Genomic DNA, 24,546 nt, shown 5'->3' with positions numbered 1-24,546 from the left:
CAGAAGGAAAGGCATTGGATGGGGGGTAGCCTAGAGGAAGGGCGTTCACGGAAGCCTGAAGGTGGGCGCAAGCTGACCGAGTGTTGAGGGGAGCAGGGTTGCCTGTGCTGTGGCGACAAAGTATCATGGGCTGGAGGAATGCAGCTAATTCGGTCTGGCTGAAGAGCTAGGAGATGCGGGAGGCGTGGCAAAGGCGAGGCAGGCTGGAGCCTCGTATGTTACAAAGGGCCTTTTCCAGCGTCACTCAGCAGTCTGGATTTTTATCCTGAAGGCAAGAACTCCAAGCAGAGCAGTGACATCACCACACCTGCATTTTAGAACCATCCCCGCGGGACTGCCAGGTTGAATGGGATGGGGGGCAGGCCCTCCGGGGGGCTTTCAGCGTCCATTGTAATGACCCCCGCTGTTTTCGTCCTTCTCAGGAGCAAGGTCAAAAGCTGAGGAAGACGATGCTGGAACTAGAGAAGCAAGGCCTGGAAGCCATGGAGGAAATCCTGACCAGCAATGACCCCCTGGACCCCACCGAAGTGGGAGATCTCTTCTATGACTGTGTTGACACGGAGATTAAGTTCTTTAAGTGAAGTAAGCATTCCCTTTCCCCTTCTTATTTAAAATTTCCCACCTTACTAAATTACCAGCAAAACAAACCGCTCTCCTGTCCGAGGAAAACGAGAAAGTTCAGATGTGTTAACGTCACACTGTTCCCTAGTGTTCTGCCTCGGATCTCACAACACCCCCTTCTTCTGCAACATAGATCCCCTCCTTCTGCAGTGTAAACATGTATCCCATTTGCCTGTTGTGCGATTGTATGACTGATTGTGGATTTTAAGCTGCTCTTATTGTGTTTCAGTGACAATGGACACATTAGCCTTTTCATGGGAGGACTAGAGCCCATCAAGCCTTGAAAGACAGGCTCCACTGCGCCGAGTTTGAGGGGAAGGCAAGATCTTTTGAAGTCTTACTCTTTCTCTCAGTAGTGGTTTCTTTCTGGTTAACAAAAGGCATTTCTTTGGCCCAGGGCTCTTGTGTGTATGCTCAAGGGAGGCATCCCGGCCTGGCCTCCCTTCTGCTGAGCGCAGGCCTGTAATGCAGAATGTCTCCAGCTGTGTCTTCTGAGAGACAAAACAAGTGGGAAGGAATAAAGGGGGCTCCTCGCCAGGCCCACCTCCATCCCGATTCCTGGGATCTGAAAGAACCTGTGCACCGCGCTCGTGTGCGGTGGACCCGCAGACAGCTTCCATGTGCCGCGCGAGCTGGAAGCTGCCCACTGTAGAGATTCAGAGGCGGCTGTGTGTGACGCCCCTGGATCGCGGCGCGGCTCTCCCATGAGGCACGGGGCTCTCCCTGCATGGCTGCTCACGCGCCACACGGACGTGCGTATGTCTAGAGATGATTCTGGGCCTGGTTACCGCCGTCTAGTTTAGGATTAATTAAATGGCCCTGTGGCAGAAGTTCCACCCCACGAAGCTGCAAATTTCTCAGCTAATGAGGGAAAGAAAGGAGAAACTCTGGGCTGTTTAGATTACAGTTGAAGTAGCTGGAATCTGAGCAGCTACTCCATTATCTCAGCAGAGACTTTAATTAAACTGATTTGTTTCCCATGTGTGGGCACATGAAGGATTTGACTTACCAGCAGAGCCCAGGAAAGCATGTGAGGGAGACCAGATGGGCCCAGCACAGGGAAGACAGAGGGCAGGAAGGGGACAGATGGATGGAGAAGCATTCGGCTCCACGGTGACAGTCCCACCCCCGCCCTTCCTACCCAGCCTGTTATATCCCCCAAAGCTGTGGAGGAAGCACTTGGCTTTCCCCAGTCCTTCCCTTTATTCCTCTCGCCCTGCATGGCCCATTAGCTGCCTTCAGACCGGTAGCTGAAGTGGGCAGGTGCTGGTGGGGGCGGGCGGGGGGGGCTTACTTCCAGCCACTGAAACTCTCCACCACTCTTAACACGGAAGGGGGCAGAGATGCTGAGAAGTGTGTGTGTTAATACCGCAGTGGGAGGGAGGACAGCGGCTTCATTATGCAGCCTCACCTGTACCATGTGGGCCTAACCTTCATCACCGACAGGCCTTTCCAAATGGAAATACTGTGAGTGTCAGTAGTCTTGGAAGTGACTTCAAGTTAGTGACTCCTTGTCAGCTGTAGTGTATCATATGCCGTGAGAGCTGGAAGGGGCTTGGGCCCCATACACAGACGTGGACCCTGAGGGTCACAGGTTTTACTGGAACAAATCCTTTTTTCTACCAACTCCCCTGTAAGGGTGTAAGCATAAGAGCACCGTGAGCTTTCTGCCCAGCAGTTTTGCAAATTCTGTATGTAAAGTCACTAACTGCAAGTGGTGAGAGATGGGAGGAATATTTGTGCTGACAAAGTTAACAGCAGCTGTTCACGGTGACCTGTGGTTGCTGAGTTTTGTCGGGGTTTGGCCTGGGCTCTCACTGTGGGTGAACTTAGGGTGTCCTCTTAGGTGGTGCAGCCACTGTGAGAGCGTCTGTCTACAGCTGCTGAGTGGGGAAGGGTGAGGCTTGGGGGTGACATATGTACCTCATCCTCTCCCAAGCCCACCTGCTGAGTGGTTATTCAAAACAAGATAGTGCAGAAAGCCACTCTAAAATTTCACCATGTGGAATCCTCTCCCCCTATTATGGAAACATTTCATCAGACCTGGCATCTCTGAGATACCCAGGGTGATTAGGGGTTTGACCAAAAGAAGTCTAGTGAGAATAAATTACACCAGAGGCCTGCTTTCATTATTATGGGCCAAGCAAAGGTCACGGATAACCCAGCCAGACTTATGCTATTGCCCAGCCATTGTGTAGTGGGAAACATAATGGCCACTTCTGTTAGGGACATTGACCTTATTCCAGCAACCCAAAGAAGGGCCAACTCTGAGAGATGTCTTGGCTGACGCTATACATCACAATTGTGATGCCACTGTCTTACCACTAGAGGGTGTGGCAGTCCTTTCGTGGCAGAAGTTAAAAGGGGCTGGGATGCTTCCATCAGGCTGTACAGAGATGTTCAATGCACAGTTAAAACCTGAGTAATAGCGGTGGACAGATTCTTTGTGCATTGGGATGCGAGGGGAAAGACAGGAAGAGAGCAAAGAGCCTGCTGATGTGGCTATACTCACTTCTAGTGACATATTAACGGCTTGAAACATGTAGTTGGATTTTGAGTACGCCATTGCTGGGGGGATGTCTGTTTTTAAATGCTCCTAAGAGACTCTGCTTTTGAAAAGTGCTTATCATTACATGGACAATTTCTTGACCAGGGATTGCTTTTCTAAAGGCAGTATGGGGAAAGTGAATATTCAAGATGAACTATGAAAATAATGTTTAAAGGTTGGCGTGTAAATAGCTTCCTAAAATACCATTTGTGTATCCATTAAGACCTGGGGGAGGGGGAGGGGGCTGTGTATGCCTCGTGCAGAAAGAAGACGTGGCTGTGAAGGACAGAATCTCTCCCCTATCCCCGCGCCCCATAATCAAACATAAGCTAGTTAGTCTTGGCTAGTAGCTGGGATTTACCACTCATACTCTGAGGAGGGGCAGAAGCTCCAATAAAAGTAAATTAGCAAAGCAGAAGTAGTACTCTTTTATCCTTGGAGGTGGTTTGGAATTTTAGGTAGAATAAGGATATACTTGAAATTATGGTAATTCTTTAGTGCCCAATAACATAAGACAGTGTTATTGTTAGAAAGAGTCTTTCTCATAAGCTGTCTAATAGAGAAGGTGTATGCCTATTAGATATTAGCAGTGAAGTTCTTTCACTATCGGGTGGATTATTAGGTATAAAAAATAATTATCAACCAGGCAAAGTACTTTGCTTCCTGATGTCATCCCACATGGGTCCAGGTGTTGCACAGCCCTGCCCAGCCCAGCAGGAAAGCCAGGTGGGACCAGTGTGTCTGTTATGAATGCACTAACTGCATTCTTGACTGAGAAGCAGTCAAGTCATTTCTGGGGAAGGTCTTCAGCTGAGCTCTCAGCTTTTGGGAGGAAGGAGGGAGGGGAACCCACTGAGCTGGCCTTTCTCGTGTGGAGGGGGAGGGGCGGCAGGTCACGTGCACCAGCTGACCCAGCAGTGCCTGTGCTTCCCTGTAGCCCTGGCATTTCATTCCATAGGGTCCTAGGTCCCAACTTCCCCTCCTATGGTTTGTGTCAAATGTGCTTTACCTGATTGAATCCAAACATCCCGAGATGTCACACGCCGATTTCTCGTGGGGATGAATACGTACATGTTTGCAGTCATGTTGTGAGAAGTCAGATGTGTGAGCTGGAAAATGCTAGGGGCAGGGAATAATAAAAAGGAAAACCTTTCTGCTTCCTGCAGTGGGAACCGACCGTGTAGTCTTAATAGCCTTTTGTACACATATCTACAAACCAGATAACTTCCCCAACCAGTGCTTGCCCTTGGAATTGTCTCTAAATACATCAAGCATACAATAAAAAAAATACTGAAATTAATGTCTCTTGGCCTCTTCTATCTTGTGTTTCATTAATAGATGTGGGCATTGGCCACAACATAGAAAATGTATGAAGGGGGATATATTTTATGACTGGAATCTTCGGAAGACCAAACCGTTCGGCGTTTTCTCCATTTATCCATTCTGTGGATAAATTCACTCTTTAAAAATAAACACAAAACCATGATATACCACCTCACACCCATCCGGATGGTTACTATAAAAAAAAAAACCAGAAAATAAATAAATGTTGGTGAGGATATGGAGAATTTGTAACCCTTGTGCCCTGTTGATGGGCATATAAAATGGTGCAGCTGATTTGGAAAACAGTATGGAGGTTCCTCAAAGAATTAAAAATAGAATTAGCATATAAGCCAGCAATTTTACTTTTGAGTATATACCCAGAAGAACTGAAGGCAGAGTCTCAGATATTTTTACACCCGTGTTCATACCAGCATTATTTACAATAAGCAAAAGGTGGGAGCAAGCCAAGTCTCCGTCAATGAATGAATGGATAAACAAAATGGAGTATATCCAGGCAACGGAATATACAGCCCTAAAAAGGAAGGAAGTTCTGACACATGCTACAGCATAAGTGAACCTTGAGGACATTATGCTAAGTGAAATAAGCCACTCAAAAAGTCAAATATTATTTGATTCCACTTTTATGGGGTACCCAGAGTAGTCAGTCTCCTAGAGGCAAAGTAGAATGGTGGTTGCCAGGTGCTAGGGGGGAAGGGGAATGGGGAGTTACTGTTTAAGGGGCACAGAGTTTAAGTTTTGCAAGATGATAAAAGAGTTCTGGAGACTGGTCACACAACACTGTGAACGTACTTAACACGACTGATCTGTACCCTTAAAAATGGTAAATTTTATGTTTATTTTACCAAATTTTAACAAATCATCAGAATGGCTGGTGCCACCTATGCCGAGCATCTTTACTTTAAAGCCATAGAAGCTCCACTAGAGGAGAGGGTGCCACTTAAGAAAAAAGCCAGCTCTTCCCACTCTTGTGACCTAGAAATGCCAGATTGCTTCCAGGATTTTGTCTCCACGTGACAGGCAAAATGCAACTGAATGTCTCGTTCATGAAAATAGGACTTAGTTACCAGCGACGTGACCTGTGTCAAGGTCAGAGTAGATGATGGCCCCATTTACATGACAAGGAACTGCTGACTCTTTAAACTTTTTTCTCAGCTCTTTTTTTCACAAACTGTAAACTCCTGCAAAGCTCCAAGGTAACACAGCATGTATCTGTTTGCTAGGGCTGCCATAACAAAGGACCACAAACTGGGTTGCTTAAACAACAGGGATTTATCATCTCACAGTTCTGGAGGCTAGAAGTCCGAGATCAAGGTGTTGGCAGGGTCGGTTCCTCCTGAGGGCTGTGAGGGAGATTCTGTCCCACCTAGCTTCTGGTGGTTTGCTGGCAATCGTCAGCATTTCTTGGCTTGCAGAAGCATGACCCTAATCTCTCTTTTCATCTTCATATAGCATCCTCCCTGTGTATGTGTCTGTGTCCAAACTTCGCCTTTTTATAAGGACACCAGTCATATAGGGTGGATTAGGGGTCCACCCTACTTCAGTAGGACCTCATCTTAACTTACATCCGCAACTCTATTCCCAAATAAGGCTACTTTCTGAGGTATGGGGTTAGGACTTCAAAATATGAATTTTGGGGGACACAATTCAGTTCATAACAGAGCAGGTTCATGAAGGATGCCAAGCCTTCTGGGGCACAGTCTGAGAACCTGGAACATGCTTCTGGAGTCCATAGCCCGTCCCTTTAAGTTGCTCCCCTCACCCCTCTAGGCACCACCTCTCCCACCCGGAACTCCATCAGGGGTGCCTAGAACTATGGCCACTTCACATACCTCTACAGTCAATGCCTTTAAAGTCCATCCTCCACTTTGTCGATTATCTTGGGCCATTGCTTTTTTTCCTCCAATCAGATGGGCCCTTTTGGTCATGAAAAAGCTTATCTGTGCCTCTACTAATAAAACAGCAGATAAAACAAGTCAGGTCCTTAACTAATTCAGTTGCAAAGTGTGTAGCAGCTAACTTTGAAGTTACTTTCTAGATGAGATTTATTTCAGGAGCATCTATGAATTTTAATTACTGCTCTCTCCTTGTTACCCAACAGCAGAGCCAGTGATCTGCGCAGCTCAGTGAATATCTGAATGGAATGCAGCCAGCGAGAGCTCTGTGTGTGACTGAATGTATAATAAACAAACCGCTTGTACCCTAGAGTGTGTGTGTGTGTGTGTGTGTGTGTGCGCGCGCGCACGCGCGCGTGCGCGTGTGCACACATGCGTGCACTGATACCTTGGTCTCCTGTGACCCCAGGGTTAAAGGCTAGCCCAGGGGTTATGTTACTCCATCTTCACCACTATATGCTTAGATACATATCTATGCCCCCATTTTACAGATGAGGAAACTGAGGCATAGACTGGCTAAAATTGTTACTTCCCTAAACTTGTAAGATGCAAAATCGAGATTCAGAATGTTTTCCCTTAAGCCAACTTACCTATCAGGTAAACCTCATCTCCCCTGTACCTGAAGACACTATAATGGCGATGGAGATGATTACTGCTCCATATAGGAGAGTTTTTGAGGGTTTGCTTGGTTGAGGTGGCAGCGCTAAGTGCACTTTAGGTTGAAAGCGGTTCCACTTTAACACAAGTCAGCGTAATTTGTAAACAATACTCTGCCCATTTGATTTTAATAAAACTGAGTAAATATAGTGTTATCTACTTTTTACAGAATGCATTTGAGAAAGTTTTTCCCTTGGTTGGTTTTCCCAAATACCCATTTGTTTAGTTAGCTACAAAAGCGTTGGTGCTGGTGACCATCGATAGGCTTTAACGAGTGAATGGCTAGAAGCGTTCCCACTTATTAAAGTTTATTGGGTACAAAGAAATAAATCTGCAGAGGGAACATCAATAAATATAAAATACACGTGAAACACTGGGGGAGTCACAGACCACAGCGCCAGCAAGCATACGCGAGGATGGGAGGGGCGCTACATTTGAGTTTGTGGTCTAGGGGTGAAGGCTTTGTCCTGCTGGAGGCCGGCACCGCGAGAGTTCAAAGGGCGAGAATTCAGTGATGGGTCTGGAGGAGGGATGTGATCCCAGGTTCCTGAAATTTCTCCCTAATTGCAATTTTTGGTTTCTCCTCATTCCTTCCCTCTGTCCTTGAATGGTTTTATTTTGAATTTCCATCCCAGCGGTGCAGAACATTAATGTGTAAACACCTCATCAGGGCAGGCAGTCTACTCTGAAGGTGGAACAGCCTTGGTCTAGCACCTCCTTAATCATGATCATTAAAACCCCTGTAATTATTCTGTACACCTGAGAGAGAGGTGGAGTGGATACTGTAATAAACAGAAGTTCTGACCTTCTGGAAACCTTGCAGAACCAAAAAACCAAATCAGGTATGCCCATAGCTGATGACCTGCAAAAGCTTCTTTTCCATTGATTTAGCTGTTACAACTTGGCATGATTTATTCCCCAGGGAAGGGAACTTGACCTCGCTCAGTGGCTTCTGTCTGGAATGAGAAAGCATAACAACGATGGAGGACACCATCTTAGTCTCTACTCCAGACAGCAGCTCGGTTGGGTGTACTATCATGTTTGCCAAAACACTCCTAACGGCTACCTTTCGTGGATGGCGTGTTCCGGGCATTACATCCTTGAGGTGTGAGTGCATGAGTGGGCTATTTCAAAGGAAACTTATTTTTCACTGCTCTTCCCACTTCTGCCTCCCTGATCTCCTTTAATCTGCAGCTATTTTGAGCACAGACGAGGGATCAGTCTGTTTCCTCCTATTTTCTCTCCTTCCTCTGTCACAGCTTTTCCACCAAGGATGGGGTCATGCAGCAAGCAAAACCACACTGCCATTCCCTTGCCAGCTCCAGAAAAAGGGTGTGAGAGGACAGGTCACAGCCAGTCCTGAGCCGGTCCATAGTCAGGGCTGGCTGAACTCACACACTTCTCCCCACCTAGAAAGGTGCCACCACAGGGACTGGGGGACTCTCAGACCAATTAGGTTCTCGGGCTCAGAAGGCAGCTAGGATTTGCCTGATGGGTGTCCAGGTTCCCTAAGGGTGGGCGTGGGGCACTGATGTTCGAGGCAGATATTTCAGAATACATTTCAGTCTATACTTTGCGTGTCATGTTTTTCACGAAACCCTGCACTCAGGGGAGGAAAAAAAAGAGCTCTGAGACAGAATTAGGAATTTACTCATGATGACTTACACAGGTTTCTAACTTGCAGGGAAAATACTGAAATCTCATACAGCTCACCTCACCTTGTCTGCCAGGATGAGGCTGGGAACTTGGAGGGACAGGAGGACCGTCATGCAGACATGGGCACGAGGGGCAGTGTAAACAGTAAGAGCATTGGCTACTTGCAGATCATTCAGATACAAAAGGGGCCCTGTGGTTGGCCTTGGAGAGGCCAAGCCCGCTCTTGCCTTTGACTTGTGTTATGTTTACATTAGGAAGCAAAAGAATCCCTGTACTGCAAGACGGGGGCGAGACGTGGCATCTCGTTCACTGGAGGCCGTGTGGCATCGTCTGGGTGTGGTGACACATTGCTCTCTGTGAGCCGCGTCATTTATAAGGCATTATCTGGTTTGATTTTGCAGTTTGTGTGATGAGACTAGAAAATCATGCCAATAAGAAGCTGTTGTAGATACTATGACTTTGGGAAACTAAGGAATCTTCTAAAAATGGTTCCGAATCTAGGGAGGGCCAGCCTGCACGCGTATTTACAGTCATGGAATGGACACTCTGTGGTGGGGACAGGGCTGTCATCTGTGCTGACAGATGAATGCCAAGATGCATTTTAAACAATGGAGAAATGATGTGTGTGTTTTGTAAATTACTCAAATAAAAATCGACTATAATACTGATTTAAAGCCTGTGCAAATCACGTATTTACAATAAATAAATGCTCCATGCAGAGCCTGTATGTCAACTGAATTACAACTTGAGAAGGGTGAGGTCTGACGTTCTCCTGGGGATGTCCACCCCACCATATGGACCCCCAGGTGGCTCACAGGACGTTGGCTTCATCTGTCTTCTCACCGGAGTGTCTTCAGCGATAACTGTGGAAACACGACAGTGTTATCAGGTGGGGTCAGAAGACTCACAGCACATAAATGACACACTCCGGGGCCGGGCAGTGAAGCTTTCCCTCATGCGTGCAAGGCTGCCAGGGTCTGATGCTCCCATCATACATAAGGTGCTGATTTTCACCCAGGAAGTTGTGGGTGGAAAAGGAATGAAAAGTGTAGCTTGTGGCAGGTGGGGACCTAATCCCATCAAAAACATTTAAGGGATCAAGCACCAGCAGACTCACTTGACGGGAAGCTCAAGAAAAGCAAAGAACTTGGTGGCGATCCCAAGACAAGGCAACGGAAAACAGAGAAAGGGTCCCAGGCTTTCAGATTTCAGAGCTCCCAGCCTTGCACAGATCACTTGGGCTCTGTACCCATAAAAGAAGAGCACCCCCAGGGTGCTGTTCACCATGTCTGGAACCCCGTGATTTCTCTGGGCGATTTCTTTTTGCCTCATTGAAGTGAAAATGAATTAAGATGGTGTCCAGCTAGACATAAAGAAGATCTTCTTGACAATGGGATGCCCAAGAGAGACTTAACAATTCATCCTTAACTAGACTTTATGGGCTCAGGGATTTAGATGTGTGCCTGCCATGAGGTCAGGGACCAGACTGTGCATAATGTCCCATCGTGCTTGCCACGTCTGAAGGTGAGGGTGACTCCTGTCCTGTCAATTCTAACATGCCAGGCAAAGCAGTGAGGTACAGTGGAAGGAGCACTGGACGAGGAGTCAGAGGTCTGTGAACGTGACCTTGACCTTGGGTGAGTTCCTTAACCTCTTGGAGCTTGGTTTTCTCATATGAAAAAAAGTTTGCATTAAAGGTATCTCTCCAGCTTATACCACAGAGTTGCTAAAAGGAGCAAATGAAATAACATATGCAAGTTATCTAAACTATATAAAGAGCTGTATAATGTAGGAGATATTATTTTGATTATTACTATATCTTTCTGATCACAGGAGTAATGTATTTATTATGGAACATTCAGAAACTGCAGAAATGCCCCCTAAGAAGTCAAAATCAGCCATCAGCTGGCAGAGTGAATGCCTGTGAACAATTTTGTGTATATTTTTCCTGTCTTCTTTTTTCCTCTGCATACATACTTTCTCTGAACTGCAATCATACACCCAGTTTTGAACCTACAGTCATCTGAGAATGGTTATTGCAATTCTTGGATTAGCCATGGTGAGAAAGGGGAGGGGTGCTTGTCCTTCAGGGAGCTCATCCCCACTTCCAGTAACCTAAGTTCCTTCTTTCTCACCTCTCTTTCCTTGAGGTTCTGATCTAACAGCAGGCCACCCCTTTTGTTACACGGCACTGTGAAACAGGAGGCGGCCAGGGTGGACGGAATGCATGTTTTCAAAGAAACGAAGGGCCTTTAAAGATGAGACCCTGTCGTCTGCGGTGAGAGATGTCATCTCCGCCCAGGTTAGAAAACACTGTGTCCAAGTTGCCTCGTGTGAGCACGAGGGCATTTCTTCAAAGACTCATAATTATGACACAAGCATCTCTCTGGTTCCCCCGATCCCCTCCCCCCAGCCTTCCTCTAGCCACCAGCAAAATTTGTGGCTACACTTGGTCAAAAGAAATGATAATGTTGGGGACTTCCCTGGCAGTCCAGTGGTTAAGACACCGTGCTTCCGCTGCAGAGGGCACGGGTTCAATCCCTGGTCAGGGAACTAATATCCCACATGCTGTGCAGTGTGGCCAAAAATAAAATAAAGTAAAAATTAAAAAAATAAGTAAATGATAATGTCGATGGGAGAAAAAACCCCAGGGTGCTATGAGAAACCATGTATTCTATAGACGAGAGAGAACACCAAATTATGTTTTATACATGTTACAGAGCTCTCCTCTCAGGCTTCTCAGGCCACGGTAACGAGGGAAGAATGATGGGAGCGAACAGGGTGATGGTTGCAGAGTGATTCCCAAGGGGTTCTGTGTTGCCAAAGCTGCTTCTGTGTGTGGTGGTGATTCCAGAGAAGCTCCCCCCTTTCACTCTTCAGGTTTTGAAATTGTGAGTGTTTCATCCCAGCTGGAAACAAAGGTACCCCTATGGCTTTCCCTGAGGAAAAATGGGAGGCTGTTGAGAGGAAAGCACACCCCCAACATTTCTGTGCTCCCTGAGGTTTCCCAGTTTTACACTCAGAGACCTGAGGGCCGTGTTACCTGAGCATTTCTGCCTTTGATGTCATCCGAGCTCTGGCCGGCCGCCTCAGTGTGGAGCCAGGGACCAGGTGTGCGGCCTGAAAGACACAGGAACCATCCCACCATCTGCTGGCCCAGGGCCGGCTATGTGCTTCACGGAGAAAGTCTGGCTAAACCGGCACTTAGGGCAATGGTACAGGAACCAAGGGTAATGTAAGTCCGTCAACCTGAAACCCTCGGGCTCCTGGCCCTAGACTGTGCGTTTCTACTCACTGCCTCTATGTCACACACTGTGGATACAGAGGCGTCACGTCCACTGAGCTGGGAGGAGAACAAGTGATGAAGGCCTCTCATCTAAATGCAGGTGCGAGCTTCTCAGCTCTGAACACAGCATCAGCTGCAGCCTCGCTCGTGTGTCCTGGCCCCAAATGTGCCGGCGTCATGCTAGGGCTGCTTAAAAAAGGAGTGAAAGTGTGTGCTGACATAGCTCAGACCCTGTTCCATGAGGCTCCAACTCACTCTCTAAAACATATTAGGTTTAAATATTATACAAGTTACATATGAGTATATTCTCATAATTAAGAATTCAAAGAATACAGAAAAGATAATAGGGAAAAAATACCCCCTCAAGTGCTTCCTCTCTGCCTGCCCTTCTCTCTAATCCCAATTAATTATCCCGGAGTTGCCTCTGCTAAAAGTCTGCTGCTTATCCCTCCAGCTTTGTTTTTCTTTTTGACATTTACTTACATAGACATGTGTACACGTAGATACATGGTTTGGTTGGTCTAGCCAAGTTTTAAATCCACATTCCTAGGAATTCCAGAACTTTTCCTGTGAGTCAGGTGATCCAAATGGTGTCCCTGTGTCTCCTCTGCTGCATTTGGTACAAGACTTTTCTGTCTGCTTCTGTCACAGGCTAGGAATTAAATAACCATGTCCCAAAGCCCTCCCAACAATTCACGTTGCTGTGCTACTTACAAAGCAACACGAGAAGCAGAAATATCAATCCCAGATTATTTCTGATAGTGAAAAGCTGATAATAACCTGTATTCAACAACAGTGTTTAGGAAATCTAGGGTTCATTATCGTACGATGGAGCACCAAGAAGCCATCTGAATGTCTACAAAGGCTCAAATAATTTGGGGTGATGTTTGAAATGTAGGACAAAAAAGCAGGCTAGAAACTGTATACATAGCAAGATGTCAACTATTTTAAAAAATCCATTTAAAAAATGTAAATAATATACTGAATTGATTCCTTTTGGATTTACTGCTTTTTAAAAACTCTTAAAAATACTCTTCAAGTTTTCTACAATGGGCATATAAGTCATCTTAAGAATCTGTTATGGTAAGGTATAGCTTTTTAAATGAACTGCCACATAGAAGGGTCTCTACACCTTACAAAACATTAATACAATGGACACTATAATTTTCATTAAAATACTTTTAAAATTACCGAGTGCACTTGTTCTAGGATGAAGATATTTTTGGACCAATGGCATAGGGAGTACTAGGTTTTTAGTCAGATTTACAACTGAGCAAAAAGTAAAGAGACACTGATACACAGCCCCTGACTGAATTCCACGCGGCAGTATGGCCTTGACACTATTGTTCTTAGATTTACGAAACTCCAGTCTACTACAGAAAAGCCTTCCTCTAGACCAGGGTTTCTTAACTTGGCTCTACTGACATTTGGGGCTGGAAAATTCTTTGTTGTGGGGTGTTGCCTGTGTGCTGTAAGCAGTTTCACAGCCTCCCTGGTCTTTACCCACTAGACGCCACTAGCACATGCCCCAGACCATCTGTATCAACAAAAAAGGTCTCCAGGCAGTGCTGAATATCCCCTGGGGGGCAAAATCCCCCACTTGGAGAACAACCGGGCAACGAAACAGGCTTCTCCATAGGTAAGCAGTGCCCACTAGCTTTCATAAATACGACTGGAAACAACAGAGCTAAGGAGAATCAATTTCTTCTTAAAACAGAAAGGAAAACTCTGCACCTTGTTGTAAAAGAAATTTCACTGCTGCTAGAATGTGTGGCTGAGAGTTGCCAGGGTTACCCAGGATGCTTTTAATCCAAATATCTCCTTGGGGGGGTTTCCCTTACGAGATGCCACTAGAATCTCTTAGAATTAAACTGTAGAGCCCTTCTGCTTGAAACAGTCCTTCACATGGGCTGTTTGCCCACAGAAGAGTATTTCAGATTCGCTAAAATGGCGGTTTTCAAACTTTTGGTACCACAGCGCACAGTAAGAAATCTCTTTCCCATCTCTATCCAGTCACACGCGTCTACTGCATGCAGAGCAGCCCAAGGTACCGCTGCTGCTGCCCCCTAGCAACCAGATGGTGCCTCTTCCCCCAGTTATCAACACACTGTGTTGCAGAAGCTGCTGGCTACAGAGCAGCCGGATAGGAAAGATTTCGCTAAACTGTGGGGCTTAAAGAAGAAAGTCTGTGCTTGGGCTGGAGGAGCAGAGGCCTGAGGGCCACGCTGGTTTCCAACTTTATTTTTTGTCACTTGTAAACCAAGCCAGGCTTGTACCTTTTCTCAGACAGAGATATATTTTCAGGTCAAAAAAGAAAAAAAAAAATCCGTTCTGTAGCCGACCAACAAGAGGCTGAATACTGCAGGGCTTGGAAAACACCCAGAAAGGATTTACAAACTTGGTTGGCCATCAAAGCTGGGTCTCCCAGGACCCCTCCCAGTCTTGGAGTACAATTCCAGGGGCTGGGTGAGGAGAAAGTGGACTCCTAGGAGAAGCACATCTAACCGTCATCTCTGGGCCAACTCGGTCTCTCTCTAAGGTAGGGTCCACATGGCATAAGGTGGAGAGTAGTAGGTATGGTGCAGAGAACCAAGCTGTGTATCTGAAACAAATGGGATGCTGCATACACCGGCCTCACGTGCAGAGAAGGAATGTTGGCCAGACCACGACAAGAAAGGCAGATGGTTAGATGGAATCAAAAGCACAATTCTCTGTGACTGGGAACATTTCACTGGCAACGCTAACTGTATGACACAGACATTAAGTGGAACGGTAATTTCTGTTTCCCTTCCCGTCCCCAAAGCAGCGCAACAGACAGGAAACGGTTGAAAAACAGAGGAGAATGTTGTTACTAGGTGATTTCAGTGCGGATTTCAGTGCGGGGATGAATACATGGGCTGGGCCAGAGTGAGGGTGCCCTCAGCAGTCTTCCCCAGGGTTCTGTATGTTGTGTGATGATTGTTTACAGAAGGGGTGGACAAAATAATTAGCTACTAAAGGTATCTGAAAAAGGCCTGAGAAAATCTGGTTAAAATGTTAAACCTTGTATTGCTACTGATGGGAGCAGTTGTTTTTATATCTTTTAAAAATAATAAAAAGATTCTGCTAAAAAATATATTTATCCAGAAAGATGTTGATTTGAACTTTAAAAAGGAACATGGAATCATCATTTTCCCTTTTCAATACAGAGCCACTGAGTTCTGTTGGTAGCTCCCTTTCTAATGTCAAGTTCATCCTTTCCTCTCAAGTGAGCCTAGAGCATGTAGTGGGGTCTTCCTAGGCCTCTACATGGAGACTCCTTGCTCAAGAAGGCGTGGAACACACCCTTGGATTGGTTCTATGCTGTTCCAGTATTTTGGGCAGCCAACATGATACTATACATAGAGAATCCTAAAGATGCTACCAGAAAACTACTAGAGCTAATCAATGAATTTGGTAAAGTAGCAGGATACAAAATTAATGCACAGAAATCTCTGGCATTCCTATACACTAATGATGAAAAATCTGAAAGTGAAATCAAGAAAACACTCCCATCTACCACTGCAACAAAAAGAATAAAATATCTAGGAATAAACCTACCTAAGGAGACAAAAGACCTCTATGCAGAAAATTATAAGATACTGATGAAAGAAATTAAAGATGATACAAATAGATGGAGAGATACACCATGTTCTTGGATTGGAAGAATCAACATTGTGAAAATGACTCTACTACCCAAAGCAATCTACAGATTCAATGCAATTCCTATCAAACTATCACTGGCATTTTTCACAGAACTAGAAGAAAAAATTTCACAATTTGTATGGAAACACAAAAGACCCTGAATAGCCAAAGCAATCTTGAGAACAAAAAACAGAGCTGGAGGAATCAGGCTCCCTGACTTCAGACTATACTACAAAGCTACAGCAATCAAGACAGTATGGTACTGGCACAAAAACAGAAAGACAGATCAATGGGACAGGATAGAAAGCCCAGAGATAAACCCACGCACATATGGTCACCTTATCTTTTTTATTTTTTTGCGGTACATGGGCCTCTCACTGCTGTGGCCTCTCCCGTTGCGGAGCACAGGCTCCGGACGCACAGGCTCAGCGGCCATGGCTCACGGGCCCAGCCGCTCCGCGGCATGTGGGATCCTCCCAGACCGGGGCACAAACCCGTGTCCCCTGCATCAGCAGGCGGACCCTCAACCACTGCGCCACCAGGGAGGCCCTGGTCACCTTATCTTTGATAAAGGAGGCAGGAATGTACAGTGGAGAAAGGACAGCCTCTTCAATAAGTGGTGCTGGGAAAACTGGACAGCTACATGTAAAAGTATGAGATTAGATCACTCCCTAACACCATACACAAAAATCAGCTCAAAATGGATTAAAGACCTAAATGTAAGGCCAGAAACTATCAAACTCTTAGAGGAAAACATAGGCAGAACACTCTATGACATAAATCACAGCAAGATCCTTTTTGACCCACCTCCTAGAGAAAGGGAAATAAAAACAAAAATAAACAAATGGGACCTAATGAAACTTCAAAGCTTTTGCACAGCAAAGGAAACCATAAACAAGACCAAAAGACAACCCTCAGAATGGGAGAAGATATTTGCAAATGAAGCAACTGACAAAGGATTAATCTCCAAAATTTATAAGCAGCTCAGGCAGCTCAATAACAAAAAAACAAACAACCCAATCCAAAAATGGGCAGAAGACCTAAATAGACATTTCTCCAAAGAAGATATACAGACTGCCAACAAACACATGAAAGAATGCTCAACATCATTAATCATTAGAGAAATGCAAATCAAAACTACAATGAGATATCATCTCACACCAGTCAGAATGGCCATCATCAAAAAATCGAGAAACAATAAATGCTGGAGAGGGTGTGGAGAAAAGGGAACACTCATGCACTGCTGGTGGGAATGTGAATTGGTTCAGCCACTATGGAGAACAGTATGGAGGTTCCTTAAAAAACTACAAATAGAACTACCATATGACCCAGCAATCCCACTACTGGGCATATACCCTGAGAAAACCATAATTCAGAAAGAGTCATGTACCAAAATGTTCACTGCAGCTCTTTTTAAAATAGCCTGGAGATGGAAACAACCTAAGTGTCCATCATCAGATGAATGGATAAAGAAGATGTGGCACATATATACAATGGAATATTACTCAGCCATAAAAAGAAATGAAATTGAGCTATTTGTAATGAGGTGGATGGACCTAGAGTCTGTCGTACAGAGTGAAGTAAGTCAGAAAGAGAAAACAAATACTGTATGCTAACACATATATATGGAATTTAAGAAAAAAAAAATGTCATGAAGAACCTAGGGGCAAGACAGGAATGAAGACACAGACCTACTAGAGAATGGACTTGAGGATATGGGGAGGGGGAAGGGTAAGCTGTGACAAAGCGAGAGAGTGGCATGGGCATATATATACTACCAAACATAAAATAGATAGCTAGTGGGAAGCAGCTGCATAGCACAGGGAGATCAGCTCGGTGCTTTGTGACCACCTAGAGGGGTGGGATAGAGAGGGAGGGTGGGAGGGAGGGAGACGCAAGAGGGAAGAGATATGGGAACATATGTATATGTGTAACTGATTTACTTTGTTATAAAGCAGAAACTAACACACCATTGTAAAGCAATTATACTCCAATAAAGATGTAAAAAAATAAATAAATAAAGTTCATGGATCTGGAAAAAAAATTAAAATAAAATTAAAAAAAGAACAAGCCTGGGGTTCTCTTAGGTGACATGGAACAAAGAACCTCACCTCAAGCCCCGGCTTTGCCACCAGCTGTGACCGGAGGCAGATCACCCTACTTCTGCCTCGGTTATTTCAGCCCGACCTGAAGGAGCTGGGCTGGAAAACCTCATAGGGCCTTCCCCGTTCTAATGCTGGAAGCCTCTCACGGTCTCTAACTAAAGGAAATGACAGGTTTCATCGGAAATGATAATTCTAGTATCTGCCAGGGCTACGCCTCAGAAACTGCTTACCTGGCCTTTCCTCTCCTTCCTTGCTGTCACTGCCATAGTTGACGTTGGCCTGAGGGACCCACGTCCCCCTCATAGAGAACTTACATTGTCACCCTACACACCTCAGGGCACTCAGACCAGGGGTGGGCTAATCATAGTCTCTCTGTCAATAATTTAGAATTTTAAAATTAGTTTTAACGCTTATTAAAAGTAATATATATTTATTATAGAACACTTGGACAAAATAGTGAAGCATAAGGAAAATAAAAATCACCCAGCATTCCACCATTGAGGGCTAACCACTCTTAACACTGTACTGGATATATTTCTAGCCTCTTCTCTCTTTCCTTTATTTGGTCCACTTTTCCCTCTCCATATAAATTCATGAAATATTTTCTTTTTAAAATTAAATTTAGGTTTTATTTAATGTAATTTTAGTATACCAGGTTTTTTTGTTTTTTGTTTTCTCAAGGTAGCATTGGCATTTTTCCATGTCGCTAAATATTCAACAGCGCTATTACAACAGATGCAGAACATTCTATCCTGTGGCTCTGCACTAATTTATTTAATTTATTTATTGTTGGATATTTGTGCTGTTTTCAAATTTCTTCTGTAAATGGTTTAGCAATGTAGATATGTGTGGATATTGTTAATTATTAATTCAACAAGTGGTTACTGAGTGTCTGTGTGCCTGGCCTCAGGCCAGGAGCTGATGGTAGACCAGTGAATAAAAATGGATGCCGTCTCTGCCCTCCAGGGCCTTATACTGTACTGGGGAAGACAGGTAAATATATAACATGTCAGGAGGTGATAGATGCCTTGAAGAAAACGCTAAGGCAGCATAAAGAGAGCACAAGTGATAGGACAGGAAGTGCTGTTATTTTATCTGTAGTGGTCATCAGGGAAGGCCATAAGCAGGGGTGTAGTCACCGGTAATAATCAGGCGAGGCTAAGGTAAGTGCACCAGGGCAGAGGTCCTTACTGCCAAACTGCCCTCCACAAGGGCGGAAAGACACACCCTGGCACTGGCGTTGTCTTCTGATTCTCTCAGTCTTGGGACATCTAATCCTTTGATTTATGGCATGAACCACCAAGAGCTGTTAACGTTACTGCAGTGCTTGGTGAAGAAGTTTCTCTGCTAATGGGAATAATGGTAGCTAGTTGTGCTATAGGTATAAAGTAACTCTATTTTAATAAAAGACCTAAAGGAGGCTGGGGGTAAGTCTCGCGGATACCTGAGGAAAGTGGCCCATAGAAGGAAGGGCAAGTGCAAAGAGCCCAGAGATGGGGGGTGTGCTTGGAGCGTTCTACACATTGTAGGTGGTCCATGCTGTTGGAGGGAAGTGACGATGGGGAGAGTGGCGGCAATGGGCAGTTCCTGTGGGTCTTAGAAACCATGACAGGAATTTCTGATTGACTTGGAGGGAGATGGGAATTCACTGGAGGATTGTAAGCAGGGGCAGCGTGACTGGGCTTTAGAGGAATCACTTCGGGCTGCCGTGTGGAGCAGGGACACCGGTTAGCAGGTGCTTGCAGCATCCAGGTGAGAAACGACAGTGGCTTCAGCCAGGGGTGAGTGACAGAGGGCACGTGACCAGATGGGGGATGCATTTCCAAGGGGGAGGTCCCAGAATTTACTGGGAAATTGGATGTGGGAGCAGAAGAGAAAAAAAGAAGGCAAATACGATTCTAAGGTTTTTGGTATGACAAAAAATGGAGGAGCAGTGGGCTTGCAGTGGGAGGAGAGGGGAGAAAGGGGGCAGCCAGAAAATCTAAGCAAAGAAGTGCTTCAGGAGGAGGGTGTGATGGACTGCAGCTGATTTGGCCACGTTTGGGTCCACTGGTAGCCTTGCCAAGGGCTCCTTCTATGGCGTGAAGGGAGAAGGCCTGAGAGGACGGGGAGAGGAGATGGTGTTGCCTGTAAGAAGAGCAGAGAAATGGCCCAGGGGAGGTCAAGGGAGATTTTTATATATATATATATAAATACCTGGTAAGATTAAAAAAATTTTTTTTGGCCGTGCCATGTGGTTTGCAGGATCTTAGTTCTCCGACCAGGTATTGAACCTGCACCCTTGTCAGTGAAAGTGCAGAGTCCTAACCACTGGACCACCAGGGAATTCCCAAGGGAGATATTACTTATAGATATTACAGTATCTTTGCAGGTTCAGAGGAATAAAGGAGTAACCTGGAAAGACAGGAGGTGGTAAGAGAGTGGGATGCTGGAAGATAGCTTATGGAGGGTTGTGGTCCCCAGTAATAATCAGACGTGGCTAAGATAAGTCAGCCAGGACAGAGATCCTTACTGCTCAACTGCCCTCCCGCCACAAAGGCGAAAGACTCTGGCACCGGCTTTGTCTTCTGATTCTTTCAGTCTGGGGACATCTAATCCTTTGATTTTATGATGTGAACCACCCTGTACTGTTAAAGTTACTGCACTGCCTGGTGGAGAAGTTTCTCTGCTAATGGAAGTAATGGTAGCCAGTTTTGCTATAAGTGTAAAGTAACTCTATTTTAGAAAAGGAGTTGGGCCACAATGAGATACCACTTCACACCCATCAAGATGGCTACAGACAAAACAAAGCACCAAGACCAGAAAATAACAAGCGTTGGAGAGGATGTGGAGAAACTGGAACACTTGTGTACTAGTGGTAGGAATGTAAAATGGAAAGCAGTATGGTGGTTCCTCAAAAAATTAAAAACAGAATTACCGTATCATCCAGTAATTCCACTTCTGGGTGTATACACAAAAGAATTGAAAGCAGGGTCTCAAACAGTTATTGGTATACTCATGTACACAGCAGCATTGTTCACAACAGCCAAAAGAATATTATTCAGCCTTAAAAAGGAAGGAAATTGTGACATACGCTACAACATGGATGAACCTTGAGGACATTATGCTAAGTGAAATAAGCCAGTCTCAAAAAGTCAAGTAGGGCTTCCCTGGTGGCACAGTGGTTAAGAATCCACCTGCCAGGGCTTCCCTGGTGGCGCAGTGGTTGAGAGTCCGCCTGACGATGCAGGGGACATGGGTTCGTGCCCTGGTCCGGGAAGATCCCACATGCCGCGGAGCGGCTGGGCCCGTGAGCCATGGCCGCTGAGCCTGCACGTCCGGAGCCTGTGCTCCACAACGGGAGAGGCCACAACAGTGAGAGGCCTGCGTACCGCAAAAAAATAATAATAATAAAAATAAAAGAATCCACCTGCCAATGCAGGGTATACGGGTTCAAGCCCTGGTCCGGGAAGATCCCACATGCCGCGGAGCAACTAAGCCCATGCGCCACAACTACTGAGCCTGCGCTCTAGAGCCTGAGAGCCACAACTACTGAACCCACGTGCCACAACTGCTGAAGCCCACGTGCCTAGAGCCCGTGCTCCGAAACAAGAAGCCACGGCAATGAGAAGTCTGCACACTTCAACAAAGAGTAGTCCCCACTCGCTGCAACTAGAGAAAGCCCACATGCAGCAACGAAGACCCAACACAGCCAAAAATAAATAAATATAAATTAAAAAAAAAAACAAAAACAGTCAAGTATAGCACAATTCTAGTTATATACCAAAAGTAGTCAAACTCATAGAGCCACAGAGCTAGAAACTAGAACAGTGGTTACCAGGGGGTTGGGGGAGGGGAGAATGGGGAGTTGTTTAATGGGTACAGAGTTTCAGTTTTGTGAGATGAAAAGAGTTCTGGAAATTGGTTGCACAACAATGTAAATGCATTTCACACTACTGGACTGTACACATAAAAATGGTTAGGATGGTCAGTTTCATGTTATGTGTGTATATACATATATATATATATATATATATATATATATATATATTTTTTTTTTGGCTGCGTTGGGTCTTTGTTGCTGCGCGCGGGCTTTCTCTAGTTGTGGTGAGTGGGGGTTATTCTTCATTGCGGTATGCGGGCTTCTCATTGCGGTGGCTTCTCTTGTTGCAGAGCACCAGCTCTAGGTGCACGGGCTTCAATAGTTGTGGCTCATGGGCTCAGTAGTTGTGGCTCGCAGGCCCTAGGGTGCACGGGGCTTCAGTAGTTGTGGCTCACGGGCTCTAGAGCCCAGGCTCAGTAGTTGTGGCGCACGGGCTTAGTTACTCTGCAGCATGTGGGATCTTCCCGGACCAGGGCTCAAACCTGTGTCCCCTGCATTGGCAGGCGGATTCTTAACCACTGTACCACCAGGGAAGTCACCATGTTATGTTCTTTTTTAACCACAATTAAAAGTAAAGCAAAAAGGAGTTGGGATGAAAACGGTCAAATTTTTAATCACCCACTTTCCCACTGAACTGATTGTGATGAGGATGGTTTTGCTGGGAACACCAGACTGAAATGTTATGTTCGGGTGTCTTTCTCTCCTCCCTTCCTTCACCAATGTGTGAATCTCTCAAGGGTAAGTCAGGGGGATCATTTATCTAAATCTCTCCAGAGCTGAGGGCCTCAATAAATATCTGTCCATATGAGGATGACTTCACTCTTTCTACCATCACTGTGTTAATGAATATTTGTGAGCTACGCATTTTTCCCAAAGATTCTTAGTGATAGGGTTTTTTCACTTTCTTTTCATTGTGGTAAAGTACATATAATATAAAATTTACCATTAATGACACTTCGTACATTCCCGTTGTTGTGTAACTGTCACCACTATCTAGTTGCAGAACATTTTCATCAGCCCAAGAGGACTCATTAGCAGTCACTCCCCATTCTCCATACTCCCCTGCCCTTAGCAACTGCTAAATTCACTTTCTGTGTCTTTGAATTTGCCTATTTTAGATATTTCGTATCAATGGAATCTTATGTGGGCTTTATGTCTGGCTTCTTTCGTTTAGCATAATGTTTCCAAGGTTCATCCATGTTGTAGCACATACCACTGCTTCATTCCTTCTTACTGTCCAATAATATTCCATTGCATGACTACACCACATTTTGTTTATCCATTTACTAGTTGATGGGCATTTGGGTTGTCACCTTTTGGCTACTGTGAATAGTGCTGCTGTGAATATTTGTCTATGAACTCTTGTTTGAACACCTGTTTTCAATTCTTTGGGGTATACACCCAGGAGTGGAATTGCTAGGTCCTACGGTAATTCTGTTTAACTTATTGAGGAACCCGTGCCTTTTAAAAACACTTAAAAATTGGACAAAATCATCTACCAAAGAAAGAGCATGGCTCATACTTGCAGAGTGGAGACAGGGAGGATGGCGCCGGAAGAGCTAAGCCTTAGGGTATTGTGTGTGTGTGTGTGTGTGTGTGTGTGTGTGTGTGTGTGCGCGCGTGTGTGTGTCTCGGAAGGACAGAGAGAAAGCAGGCAAGCGGGCGGAGACAGAGCTCCAGAACTGCTACAAAAGAGCACAGGGACACCCTCATCTGACGGAACTAACGCAGTCTCCCACACCATGAAGAACTCTAACCTTGGGTTACAGGTCAATGGCAGAATGCAAGAGCAAAACTGTGAGAAGAAATGTCATCAGATAGGCATGACCTACACCCACATAATTAACAAGCTTCTCCCCCACGGCTCGCAGGAACATGCTCATTTAACTGTGCTAGGAGGCTACTGAAGTATTTTATGTCCACCAATGCCACATCAGTCTAAAGCTATATCTTCTTTTTGAAATGGCAAATGCCCTTTCTGGTCTGTAGGATGTCAATTCATTAGTACGTTGCGTTTTTTTTTTTTTTAACTGCTCCTTCTTGATCCTCAGGAGATTATTTATTTTGGTGTGGGCACTGATTTGAACATTTCTCTGAAAGCAGAGGAACACAGCACAGACTGCCGCCTCTGCCCTCCTGGTGAGCTGTATGGGGTGAAGCTTTTCTTCTGTTCTCAGAGATGAGGCTAGGCACCACGGGCTCCAAATGCAGGTAAGTTCGATTTTACTGAGTCTGAAGATTGAAGGACTCCACAGCACATTACTGAGAAAGGCTGTATAACAAAGAGATTTTTAAGACTCTGTTTTTCTGAAGTGGTTGAGGGCAGAGATCAGCAAAATACAGCCAGCAGACCAAATTCAGCCAGCAACTGCTTTCACAGATAAAGTTTTACTGGAAGACAGCCATGCCCATTTCTTTACGTGTTGTCTGTGGCTGTTCTCATGTCAAAACAGCAGAGCTGAGTAGTTGTGACAGAGGCCAGATGGCAGGCAGGCAGAACCTCAGCATGTCCTCTCTGGCCCTTTAAAGAAAATGTTTGCTGAGCCCTGGTTTAGGGTAAGGCTCCAAACTGATGACCCACAGAGCTAGTTCCCATTCCTGACCTTACCCCTCAGCCTCAGACCTGTGTACTCCCTGCTCCACCTGCCCCGGGTCATCTCCCCCTTGCAGCCCTCCAGGCACCTCCACTCGCCCTGATCCATCACTTCGTCTCCTCCTGAAACCTGCGCCTCTCCAGCTCCTTCTTCTTGGTGCCGCACCGTCCATCCAGGCCCAGGTTGGTACTCAGAGGCCCTCAGCTCCTCCTCTACTTCTCTTGTTCCTCTCATGGCCTGCATCCCCAAGCCCTGGCAACCCTCACCCCCATCCATCCTCCCTCGCATGGACCCTTCTCAAAGCCACAGGTTTCCTGA

At 45.5% G+C, this 24,546-nt stretch overlaps 2 protein-coding genes across 2 annotated transcripts in view; one reads left to right on the top strand and one right to left on the bottom strand.

Annotated features, from left to right (window-relative positions):
• SCRN1 (secernin 1) overlaps positions 1-854 on the top strand; it is a 53,089-nt gene extending 52,235 nt beyond the window's left edge. Inside the window, exon 8 of the mRNA XM_082845951.1 lies at positions 423-854. Within this exon, the coding sequence (XP_082702077.1) occupies positions 423-581 (159 nt within the window). The 3' untranslated portion in view covers positions 582-854. The remainder of the gene's footprint in view (positions 1-422) is intronic.
• An 8,703-nt stretch (positions 855-9,557) lies between these two features.
• The window catches only part of WIPF3 (WAS/WASL interacting protein family member 3), a gene marked incomplete at its 3' end in the record, with an annotated part of 88,281 nt that continues 73,292 nt past the window's right edge, over positions 9,558-24,546 (bottom strand). Inside the window, exons 8-9 of the mRNA XM_082845859.1 lie at positions 11,762-11,838; positions 9,558-9,581 (exon numbers count right to left, since the gene is read on the bottom strand). Of these exons, the coding sequence (XP_082701985.1) occupies positions 9,558-9,581; positions 11,762-11,838 (101 nt within the window). The remainder of the gene's footprint in view (positions 9,582-11,761; positions 11,839-24,546) is intronic.

Source organism: Leucopleurus acutus, assembly GCF_964270905.1.
Source record: "Leucopleurus acutus genome assembly, chromosome: 9".
In the NCBI taxonomy this organism is placed as follows: Eukaryota; Metazoa; Chordata; class Mammalia; order Artiodactyla; family Delphinidae; genus Leucopleurus; species Leucopleurus acutus.
The sequence above is the reverse complement of the archived record's forward strand: the minus strand, read 5'-3'. Positions and strand labels throughout refer to the sequence as shown.